The 12399-nt window shown below is 47.8% G+C and overlaps 1 protein-coding gene across 1 annotated transcript; it reads left to right on the top strand.

The window, feature by feature from the left end:
• Positions 1-862: 862 nt before the first annotated feature.
• Positions 863-3425, top strand: Rassf10 (Ras association domain family member 10). Its single transcript, XM_075974827.1, has one exon. It carries the CDS (start codon positions 1114-1116, stop codon positions 2638-2640), a length of 1527 nt encoding a protein of 508 aa, XP_075830942.1. The 5' UTR covers positions 863-1113; the 3' UTR covers positions 2641-3425.
• Positions 3426-12399: the final 8974 nt, after the last annotated feature.

Raw genomic sequence — 12399 nt, forward strand, 5'->3', positions numbered from 1 at the left:
CAGACTTGTGCTTCCCAGGACCAGAACAAGCCTTGCACTGAGAGGGTTTAAGAAGCTCCGCATTGTGGCTTTGGGTTTGTTTTCTGACACTTGATTCTTAGCATTTCCGGAGCGCATCTAGATGCAGAAAACAGCAGAATCTCAGTCATCAGAACTGCTACACTTCCCCCTTTGAAAGCAGGACTGGTGATCAATTTAAGCCTGGCCCCAGACTCCCTCTGTAAGTTTTTTGTCGAGAAGGTTATGGGAAATGGAGGTGAGGGTCTACAGTTCTGACCTATGCAGAATGGAGCACCGCCGTCAGATCACTGCATAGCTGCTCACGGACCCCACTGTAGTCGAGGAGGACTGGAAGACTTAGGGACAGCGCTCACAAACCTGAGCCAGTCAGGTAGTGGACCACAACGTCTCCACTAGAAACTGTTGGGTGCCTCAGTTTCCCCGCCTGTGCAAAGTGCGGTATGCAGAGGGCGCTGCCCTGAAGAGGCAAGATCACGGGCATCCGGGAGCGCTGAAAAAAAAAAAAAGGAAGTCGGGTTAAGATGTTTCTAGCCAGCTTTCGACGAGAGGCAAGGCCGATCCGAGAGGGGCACAGAGCTGATGCCAGGTGAGACGCGGGCCCCAGGCCTTGTGTCAAGGAGGTACCGGAGTCCTTCTTTGCTGGGGTGGAGGAAACTCAGAATTGGACTCCCGACGCCAGCAACCGGAGCCAGGGGCAGATCCGGCGGCGGGGCTGGGAGGGGCGAGTCTGGGTGCCGCGCCTGCGGTGCTCTCAGCCGCAGTTCAGGGCGCTGGGGGCGGGAAGAGGTGGAGCCAGGTGGGGAGGAGCAAAACCCGGAGGCTTCTGGCACGGCGGGCAGAGCCAGAGTCGCTGGAACCCGAACCACGGCACGCTGCTTCGGGAGTGCCCGCCGCCGTCCCAGCCGAAAGCAGCCACTGCTGCTGAAACCGCCGCCTGATTTCAGTGCGCAGCGGGAGAAAAAGGCTAGTGACGCCGGAGACCGGGTCGCGGATTCTCCTTCAGTTGGGAACTGCCAGGTTACCCGCGCTGGCCCTGCCGCCCCAGTAAGCGCCTAGCCGGACCCTGTCCTTTGTGTGCGTCCCAGTCGCACCATGGATCCTTCGGAGAAGAAGATATCGGTGTGGATCTGCCAAGAGGAAAAGCTGGTGTCCGGCCTCTCCCGCCGCACCACCTGCTCAGACGTGGTACGCGTGCTTTTGGAGGACGGCTGCCGGCGGCGACGCAGGCAGCGGCGAGGCCAGCGCCGGGGGAAGGCGGAGGACCCGTCCAGTCCGTTGGAGCAGCCCGAGCCCCCGGACGAAAACGACGAGGATGACGACGACTTGATGCCCCAGGGCATGCTATGTGGGCCCCCGCACTGCTATTGCATCGTGGAAAAGTGGCGCGGCTTTGAGCGCATCCTGCCCAACAAGACGCGAATCTTGCGCCTCTGGACCGCCTGGGGCGACGAGCAGGAGAATGTGCGCTTCGTGCTGGTGCGCAGCGAGGCATCGCTGCCCAACGCCGGGCCACGCAGCGCTGAGGCGCGGGTAGTACTCAGCCGCGAGCGCCCCTGCCTGGCCCGGGGAGCCCCGGCGCGGCCCAGCTTGGCCATGACCCAGGAGAAGCAGCGGCGGGTGGTGCGCAAGGCCTTCCGCAAACTGGCCAAGCTCAACCGGAGGCGCCAGCAGCAGCCGCCGTCGCCTTGTTCGTCCACGTCGTCGTCCACCGCCTCGTCCTGTTCGTCGCCGCCTAGGACCCAGGAGAGCGCGTCGGTGGAGCGCATGGAGACGCTGGTGCATCTGGTGTTGTCGCAGGATCACACTATCCGCCAACAGGTGCAGCGGCTCCGGGAGCTGGACCGTGAGATCGACCGCTACGAGGCTAAGGTGCACCTGGACCGCATGCGGCGGCACGGAGTCAACTACGTTCAGGATACTTACCTGGTAGGGGCTGACATCGATCTCGACGGGCCGGCTCCTGGAGAGGAACCCGAGGAGGCGACGCTGGCGGAGAAGGGGACGGAGGCAGTGGCATCCCTGGACAGCGAGGCTCAGGCGGCCGCGCTGGAGGAGCTGGCCCGGCGCTGCGACGACCTGGTGCGGCTGCAAGAGGAGCGCGCCCAACAGGAGGAGTTGCTGGAGCGCTTGTCCACCGAGATCCAGGAGGAGCTGAACCAGCGGTGGATGAGGCGGCGCAATGAGGAACTGGCAGCTCGAGAGGAGCCCCCGGAGCCCGACAGCGGTCCGGATGGCGAGCTGTCGCTGGAGCAGGAGCGGGTCAGGACGCAGCTCAGCACTAGCCTTTACATCGGGCTGAGGCTCAGCACGGACCTGGAGGCGGTCAAGGCTGACTTGGATTACAGCCAACAGCAGAGGGACATTAAGGAGCGCGAGCTGCAGGGCCTTCTTCAGACTTTGCGCACTTTGGAGCAGACTGTGGTGAATGATGGGGCTCTGGGTTCTGGCGGACCTTCGCGAGAACCCCAGCCTCAGACCTGTGCAGAAATGTGGGTAGACCAGGCCCGGGGAATGGCTAAGAGCTGTCCCGGCAACGATGAGGACTCAGATACTGGGCTGAGTTCCATGCACAGCCAAGACTCGGACTCGGTACCCCCTGTGTGCGAATCCCTTGTGTAGGAGTAGTAGGGAGACGCTTGCAGCATGCACAGGCCTGGCCTGCTCAGGGACATGAAGTGAGGCTGAGGGGGTGAGCTCAGAGTTCCCGCGGATGGGTCTGAAGAGTGGGGAGGACACCTGCCAGGCAGCATGCTCCTCTGACTCAGGAGGAGTGTGTAGGAGGGCCCTGGGCAAGGAAGCCCTTAACATCTTAAGCTTCAGAGGGAAAAAAGAGGTGAGAACCCTTCCCTGCTATTAAATCGACAAGGTCCCCCCATTTTCAAAACAAGAAAAGAGAAAACCATTGTGGACGGTTTAAGCACTCCTCGGTCTGGGAAGGACTGACGACAGCTAGAACTATGGTCTGTGGCCTAAAGTGCTGGTGAAAGAAAACACTTGGGTGAGAAGGAAATTCCTTGAATGCTAATTGTGACTGGAAGCGTGTTAAAACTAGCCAAAGAGGGCACACTAGTGTTGGTCTCTGCCTTGCTTAACATCTTTGATAAAACCCATAGGCACCAAAACCCTGGCTGTTTACATTTCTTCAGGTTTGGGGATTACCCATCTGCTAAATCATTTGCCTTTTCTTTCTGTCAAAGGCCAAACCGCACGGAAATCTAATGCTGTGTTTCTCCCTACTAGATACAAGGTGTTAAAAGCCCACCCTCAGCCCCCTCAGCTCCACCCCAAACATAGCCATTTTGAATTAGAATCTTGGCACACATTATCCAGGGTAAAAAAAAAAGTAATCTGGCTGTTTGTGTTTCTGCAAAGACGACCGTGCTGGCTTCTAGTTCATGACACCTATCCACTGACTCAATCACAGGGAAACAGGAAGTTGCAGGATGAGGCGCAGCCCACTTTGCTGTTTTAGCGAACATTCACTTTGCTGTTTTAGCGAACATTCTAGTGTCAACTATAACTTGACGGTAAAGATCTTTGCACAGTGTTTAGCCCAGATCTATGATTAGAGTCAGCCATGACCTTCATGAATTTTACCCAGATCCAACTTCAGTAGCTTCAGTTGGAGATAAGGTTCTTGTTCAAGTAAACTGCAAGTGTCTGTTCACTTCAAGTGCAAACACCAGGGTTTGCGGCCAATGGCCTGCAAAGGTGGGGGTGGGGTGGGGAGAAAGCAGCAATCTCATAGGCCACTGTGGGTAAACAAATAGGTTCACCATAGCAGGGAGCCATGGTAAAGGCACAGGAAGGTGAGCTGAGAGTTGCTCCTGCCTGGCCAGTCCCTCTGCCTGTGGCAGGCGAGAGAAGGGTGACATTGTGTGCTGTAGCTGGTAGTGCTGTGGGGTGCTCGGTGTGATTGTTCCGGGTGTTTCTATTGAGAGTTATCAGCTGTAGTGAGCCCTCCGGCCTGTGGAAGGAGCCTGCTGGTCCGCTTCCTTGTGGAGCCCAGGACCTTCTGAGGAATATGGGTCTAACGTGTCCGGAGGAGGTTGACAATGGTGTGTGTGTGTGTGTGTGTGCTGCCAGCGAGGTACAACTGAACTAGCGAGGGCCTGGCTCCCACTTCCACAACAATAGGCAAAGATAAGTTCAGAGGCCTTGGGATTGTGTAGCTGTTCCTTCCCTTGAGAGCTCAGCTGTCTGAGTGTCCCCAACAGGAGTGTGTCTTCCCGAACTCCACAAGTCACCGCTGGGGCATTTTCTTTTCACTAAGTGTCCCAACACGGATGCTGCTGTGGCATTAAAACACATGTGACTCTTCTCGGATTTCCAAGTAAAATCAAAATGAAAAGGCGCTTTTCCTCTTTGAAGGACCATATCTGGTATAATTATGTCGCTGGTGTTGTTGTTCTTGTTTACATTCGTCTGATGCAGAAAACATCCCCACACTTGGTCCTGTGGCCTCATTCAGATGAGGAAGGGACCCAAAGAAACTCCCTGTCCTCAGACAGTCGGTTGATTCCGTGAACACAAAGTGCAATGACAGCCTTCCTTTTGAGGCAGAGGTAAAACCCTCATGAGAGCGTGACAGATGCCACCTGTCTGAATGGTTTATGCTGGCAGTGGGCTGACCTGGTGGTTTTTAAATTATTGTGTGTGTTTTTTTTCTCCCCTCCCTAGGGTTGTAGGGGAGGTGGCTCTTGGACGTTTATTAACTCAGAATCTAGAAGTTGGCAGAGCGTGACTGCCTGGCAGAAAGGAGCTGTTTTTCTTCTGACTATTATTATTTTAAACTTTGATGGGTAGCTGACGTCAGCAAATATGCCTGAAATCTACAAAGCAAACATGCCACATCACAGGAGGAAGGCCGGAGTGGTTTTGAGAACAGTCCCTGTCCTAACCACCTGAAGATGTTTCCCTACCTAAAACTCCTCGGGTGCGAGGGGGGTGGGGTGGGGAGGGGGGGAGGGGGGGATGTGGAGGGTGGGGAGGTGGGCGCTTTGCTTACAGGAGAGTGCAGAGGCCAGTCCAGTCTGCTCTCTCTCTCCATTCTCTCCAGCCAATGCTATTCCTAAGCGGTACTCCGTGTGAACAGGAGAAAGGAGAATTGGGGTGGGAGGAGGCAGGAGCTTCTTCTGTGAGAAGTCCTTGTCACAGCGGTGCGTGTGGGCTCCACGGCTCAGTGATGCTGAGTGTTCCATTTCCTGCATCTCAGGACACCAGGGGTGAGAGAGCATTGCAGCCACTGTCCGCTGGAGAGGGACTCCCGCGCTCCCTAGAAATCCAGTGAACGTGTGAGGGAACCGCCATAAGGCTGCTCCCCAGGTCATTCTTCTGGAACTAGGAGATCCACCGTGTGTGGATCCTGTGCATCCCGTTGACAGTGTGCTTCCAAACCCAGATCGCATATGGTATCGTGGGTTTGTTTACCTCCTTATCTAAAATGTGGTTATTAGGCCCAGGAGATGATGGCTGAGTGGGTAAAAGATGCTTGATCCCCAGGGTCCACATGTGGAAGGAGAAGACTGAATCCTGCCACAGGTGTGCCTTGTCATGAGCCTGTGGCTACACACACACACACACACACACGATAAATAAATGTAAAAAGATGGTTATTGCTTCTTCCTCTTCTTTCTTCTTCTTCTTCTTCTTCTTCTTATTATTATTATTATTATTATTAATTATTATCATGCTCCTTAGAAAAGCTATACAACACAATCTTGGTGAAAAACCTGAAAATAGCATGAATTTTGGAATAAAAGAAAAGCTACACCCAGTCTCTTACCACAAAAGCTTGTCATAGCCAGAGTTTGCCAAAGTTCTCTTTGGGATGTTTTGTGCCTTTTGAAGATTTCCTATTTTGCTCTGTTGTTACACAGAATCATCTCGTTATGATTCCATGCATGTTTTGCCCCGCCCTCCCTGCCCCCATACCCTGGCCAACCACTCAGAAGCAGATCTGTTCAGCGGGTAAGGACTTCCAAGTTTCTGTGACAGCTCATGTCGTCGATCCCACTCTGACCACTGTGACATTACTCTGTGCTAAGCTTCTCTGTGGACACATCTAATTCAGCTATACATAAAAGTATCCATTTTACCCTCGATGTCAGTAGATTTTTTTTGTTGTTGTTGTTAAAAAACAGTTTCACCAAAATTTACTAATTCACATGGCCTCAAAATCAGGGCTGAGCGTCACTGTCCTAAAATACCTTTGTAACAAGATGTGCTGGCTGGTAGAGGTGTTTAGGGGGCTGGGATGCAGCTTGGTGGTAGAACTCTTATGTAAATGCTCATAGCCCTGGCTTTGCTCCAAGGCCAGAGCAACAACAAAAGCCTTTTCATAGAGCTAAGGTGGCCTGGTAGCGAGCAGGGGTGGAGCTCCTTGGTAGCAGGTAGGTCCCTGGGTTCGATCCTCACAGCTGCATAAAAGCAGGCACTATAATCCCAGCATTCAACAGGTGAAGAAGGAGGAGGGTCAAAGTCATTCACAGTGAGTCCAGCCTGGGCTACACGAGACCTCACCTAAAAAAAAAATATAGGAGAGGAGGACGTAGTGTTTTCTTCATTTTTTTTTTCTTTCTCTTCTGGGCTGACAAGTTGCTGATAGGAATCTTGTCTCCCATCGTAGCTGGCTAATGATGGAGAGTAGGAGGAGCCAACACTCCCTAGGAGCAGGGCAAGGAAGATAACAGAACTAGAGTTATAAAAACAAACAAGTATCTCTTTCATCTGAGTCTAGCGGGACAGCGATTCTTAGAAGGTGATGTCATGAAACCATTTGTGTTTCTCTTTACACGAAAATTAAACCTAAACACAATAAACACCCAGGCCAAGTTACTAATTAACAGCTGCTAAGTTTAGATTTGTCTGGGGTTTTCTTTGTAGCCAGGACCTTGCACTGGGCTTATTCTTAAGTTCTTTTTAATTTTTAGTTATTGTGTATCATTCAGTTCTTAGACTCACCCCCCTTTTACATTTATTTATTTATTATTTGGGGGAGGGGCACATGCCAAGGTATGAATATGGAAATCAGGACCAACTGTGGGATTTTTGTCTCCTTGCGCCGTGTGGGTTCTGGTGTAAGTCACGTTTGTCAGGCTTGGCAGCAGCATCTTTGCCCACGTAGCCATCCTGCCAGTCCATTCTTAAATTTCTTTTTCGTTTGTTTGTCTCAGTTGTTTCTGAGACAAGGTTCCTTTGTGTAGCCCTGGCCATCCTGGAACTTGCTCTGTAGAGCTGGCCTCAAACTCAGAGATCCGCCTGCTTCTGCCTCTGGAACGCTGGGATTCAAGGCGTGCATCACCACCACCCAGTTTAAATTCTTGAAAGGAAGTGAAGTCTCCAATGCCGAGGTGTTTGCGCAATCTACCTTCTCCCTACAGGAAGACAGAGAGTGACTGTTGCCTCCATTCTTCCAAGAGGCCATATCATAGGATGACATTATTTCCCTGCCTTCTTCCTCTTTTGAGATGAACCTTTTGAATTTCCCACCTTTTACAGAGAAATTAAGTTTGTTGTAACATGAGGGGGCCTGCTTGTTGGGGTTTCTGTCCCGCCCAGTTCCCCACAGCTGTTTAGCCCCAAAGAAAATCACACAGAGATCTCTATAAGTTATAAAGCTGATTGGCTCATTGCATCATTTCTACTTCCTGTCTGGTTTTCCTGCCTATATACTTCCTGCCTGGCCAATAGCGTTTATTTAAAACATGATTGACAGAATACAGACAATTCTCCCGTACCAGTTTGTCTTTCTGATCAATAGCTGACATGAGATTCCAACGCAAGCCTGACTTCACAGCCAGTGCCCTGCTTGCTTCACACAGCAGACACCTGCACAAAGAGCCCTCACAGGTCCCAGCATTGGAAAGGCTTAGCTATCAGCAAGGCCTTGTTCAGCTGTTTCCCCAGTGAGGTGCAGTCATCTCCTGCATATCCCAGGGCTAGTAATTATCTATTTAGCACAAGACAGAGGTGAGAAATTCCCAATGAACATGTGAGTGGATTCGAGAAATGGAGAGAAGGCCAGGCACAGTGGTGCCCACCTTTAATCCCAGCACTCAAGCCGGAAGATCTCTGTGATTTGAGGCTAGCCTGGTCTACATAGTGAATTCCAGGACAGGCAGAGCTACATAGTGAGACCCTGTCTCAAGAACCCAAACAAATTGACAGACAAAAAGAAGGAGAAGAAAAGGAAGGAGAAATGAGGAAGGAAAGAAGGAAGGAAAGAAGGAAGGAAAGAAGGAAGGAAAGAAGGAAGGAAGGAAGGAAGGAAGGAAAGAAGGAAGGGAAAGAATTCTCACAAAAGATAACACTTGACATATTAGCCTGGAGGTTTTAACTGAGTGCCCCAAGGGGTAGCTATGCTACAAAGCAGAGCTGTATGGTCCTTAAAGTCCTCGGTGGCACCACCCCAAGCTGTACCAGAGCTGTCTCTAGCTTGCAGTTTTATTGACAACCCGCCCTAGCTTTGAAATCCCTATGTGGCCAAGAGTGACTTTGAACTCCTGACTCCACGACCTCCAGCTGAGAACTGGAAGTCCAGGCACTCTGTTAGTTTATGTGCTGGGCATAGAAACCAGGACCTCCTACAAGCCAGGCAAGCACTACCCATTGAGCCAAACCCCAATCCACCCAGCACCTTTTCCCCTTGTTTTTGTTTTGTTTCTCTGTGTAACCGCCCTGGCTGTCCTGGAGCTCTCTCTGAAACAAGGCTGACCTTGAACTCACAGAGATTCACCTGCCTGCGCCTCCCACGTCCTGGGATTAAAGTGCCCCACCCAGCACTTTTAACTGGGTCTTTACTGGTGAGCGGCACATTCAGGACTCTTAGGAAAGAGACAAGGCCGGTGGGGTTACTGTGCCCTGTAATGTTCCTGCTCCTATGCATTTAAGCCTGTGCAGCTGAGTTAAGGGCATCCTTGGCCACGTGGCTCATACTGCACTTGTGGACATGAGGTCTGAAGACCACTGTCCCTTCCTCTGCCTTCTTATCTACTCAATTGCAAATCAGACACTTGTCGGATGCCCTTGGAACTTTTAGGGTGCCGTCCACGTTTGTTTGTTTGCTTGCTTGCTTCTTGTTTTTTTAAAAGCAGGGTTGAAGTTGTTGATTTTCCATCTAATGGCCCTTTTCTCAGGCCAACAGGACCTTCGGTAAAGACCGCAGAGTTGAGTCAATCCTACTTCTTATTCCATTATACCTCTACCCCCAATGATGCCGAAGGGCACTCCTCTGTCTTATTTGACTTTACTACGTGTTTCCTGTCAGTTGGCAATCCATCACTGTAACAAAATGTTTTGAGGGCTCAACTTAAAAAGAGAAAAAGGTTTATTTGGGCTCCCAGTTTTGAGGATTTCAATCCATGACCTCTGTGGAGGTTTTAGACCTCTGTGGAGACAGTGTGTTGTGGCCAGGAGGTCATGATGGAAGAAACAGTTCAAACTTATGACCAGGAAGTAAAAATGAGAAAGGAATAGGAAAAGGCCAGAATCCTAAAATCTCTCTGAAGACATGACCCAAATTTTTCCATTATATCTACCTTTTAAAATTTCCACAACATTCCAACAGCAATAGGAAGGGTCCCAGAGGCTTTTGGGGGGGTCATTGCAGATCTAAATTACAGTATTGCTATCTCTGATGGCTGATCTAAGTTATCAGCTCAAAGGCCTCTGGGCATGCCTGTGAGGGATCATCTTGCCTGGGTTAATGGAAGCCTGGCCACAGAAGGCAGCACCATTCCCTAGACTGGGACTCTGACCTGTAGGAAACAGAGCAAGTGAACTTAGCTCAAGCATCCATCATCCTCTACTTCTTGACTGCGATGCTACTGTGACCCAGAATGAGCCCCTTTCTCCTTTATCTGCCAGGGTGTTTTAATCATAGCAAGGGGGAAAATAGCTAAAGAACCTTCGTGACACTATTAGTCTTCTATCCACAAACAGCTCAGACATTTTTCTGTTTATTTATTAGTTTATTGCAGCTCTTGTGTAGTTTTCATGCCCGTTTTTTTTTTACCTCTTTGCTGAATTATTCCTAAATATTTTATTTGATTTCTTTTATTCTAGATTCTTAGTTTCCTTTCTGGGCCATTAATCCTTAGAGTAGAGAGCTTTCTGTGCTGATTTTCATTCACTGAAACTTTGCTACACTTGTTGATCAGCAATGCCTGTGTGTCTGCGGATGCATGTGATCTTCATGCTGTTTAATGCCTGTGTGTCTGCGGATGCATGTGATCTTCATGCTGTTTAATGCCTGTGTGTCTGCGGATGCATGTGATCTTCATGCTGTTTAATGCCTGTGTGTCTGCGGATGCATGTGATCTTCATGCTATTTCATGCCTGTGTGTCTGCGGATGCATGCGATCTTCACGCTATTTCATGCCTGTGTGTCTGCGGATGCATGTGATCTTCATGCTATTTCATGCCTGTGTGTCTGCGGATGCATGTGATCTTCATGCTATTTCATGCCTGTGTGTCTGAGGATACATGTGATTTTCATGCTATTCATGCCTGTGTGTCTACGGATTCATGTGATCTTCATGTTGTTTTATGCCTGTGTGTCTGAGGATGCATGTGATCTTCATGCTATTTCATGATTTAAGAACATGTTGTTTGTAAGCAGAGATGTCACTTCTTTCTGATCTGTATTATTTTAGTTCAATTTCTTGACTGTTTTCTTTGGCTGGAACTCTTAATACATATTGTTTAAAATGGTGAAAGTGGACATTCTTATCTTGTTTCTCCTCTTAGCAGAGAAACTCTCAGTCTTTCATTATTGCATATACTGTCAACCTTGTGTTGCCCTAGGTCACAATGAGGATGTTTTTTATTTTTCTTTGTTAAATCAAGAAAGAAGGATGTTAAAATTTGTCGGCTTTTTTTTTTGAGACGAGCTATCAAAATATATAAGCAAATTATATGTATATATATATATGCATTATTTACATTCCTAAATATTTAAGTATAACCTGCTCAGTGTATCAAATGTTACTTGTACGTATGTATGTATGTTTTCAGGGCTGACCAACTGTTATGCTCTTCTCCTGCTCATTCCACTGCTCTCAGCATTCCTTAGGTGCCTGTAGTTTTTTGTATAGGGTTGAGCCTTTGATGCATTTATCTAATTCTTATTTATCAATAAGAAATTAAGAGTCAAATATTAGGGTAAGAACATGAATGATCAAAGAAGCAGTAGAGAAGCACTACCTCTTATCTCTTTGATTCCTCCATCCAAAAGGACTGATATTCTCTTTAAGCTCCGCCTTACTACTTCCTGTCTCTCTGTCTGTCCTCAGTCCTCCAAAGTCTCTACAGTTAACTTTAGTCACCTAGTCGCTAGCTCTGCTCTCTGATTAAAAGCCAGCTTTCTTCTCAGAACATGATCAAAATATCACAGAACATTTCCCATTTCCCCTTGTTATCTAAATAAAAAGTGAAGGTTAAGGGCGAATATAGAAATGATAGGATAAAAAGGTATACAATTGAATCCACTTTTAAATTAAAAAGCAACTACCAGTCTTAAATATTTTTATATTGGTATAGATTTTTGTATATTGATATAAATTTAAGGTAATTTTTGTGATATTGTATATATGTTTCTACTCTTGTTTAAGATATTTTTATATTGATACAAATATTTAAGGCTATTTTTTGTTAGAACATACTGTATATATGTTTTTACTCTTGTTTAAGATATTGTACCTATGCAGGTCATTTAACAATATAATTATGTAATATGAATTTCTAGTTCTTGAAAGTTATTATTATAAACTATTTAGGATAATAAAGAAATGTAAAGTTAGTACTTAGTCACTTATTGCAATCAAACTTGTAGTCATGTTAGATATGTTTTCAAGGTCATACACAGATATATTTAGATAGAAAATCATCTTCAAAGACTTCAAAGACCTACAGAATATGGCATTTAATGTTTAACAACCTAAGGCTTTTCATGACAGTGAGACACATCTGCTTCTGGTGGTACCAATCTACTTCAAAAAAGAATAATGGGCATTTAAGAAATTTAACCTGGAGTTTGTTTTTCTTTATGGCAATAGCTAGTCATTTGGACAAAGAAGCTTCCCTTGCCTCAATTGCTGACAGTGTACCATCCAAATTGGACCATCTGTATGCAAAAATAAAGAAAGAAAAAGAAAGCAACTGCCAAACTTTGCCAGGAAAAGTAGGACAGTCCTTCAAAATTTCCTGCTTCTAAAAAAAATCTGTCAGATATACTAAACCTATAGACCAAAGATAGTTTTCTTAATATTATAGAAGAAGTTTGAGTGATTGTCCAGGCAGCCAGTTGTTCCTATTGTTAGGTAACATTATACCTTTCTGGGTTTTTTTGTTGGAGTTAAAGAATAAATAATTATACTT

The sequence above is a fragment of the Microtus pennsylvanicus genome, chromosome 5 (genome assembly GCF_037038515.1).
Source record: "Microtus pennsylvanicus isolate mMicPen1 chromosome 5, mMicPen1.hap1, whole genome shotgun sequence".
NCBI classification, from domain to species: domain Eukaryota; kingdom Metazoa; phylum Chordata; class Mammalia; order Rodentia; family Cricetidae; genus Microtus; species Microtus pennsylvanicus.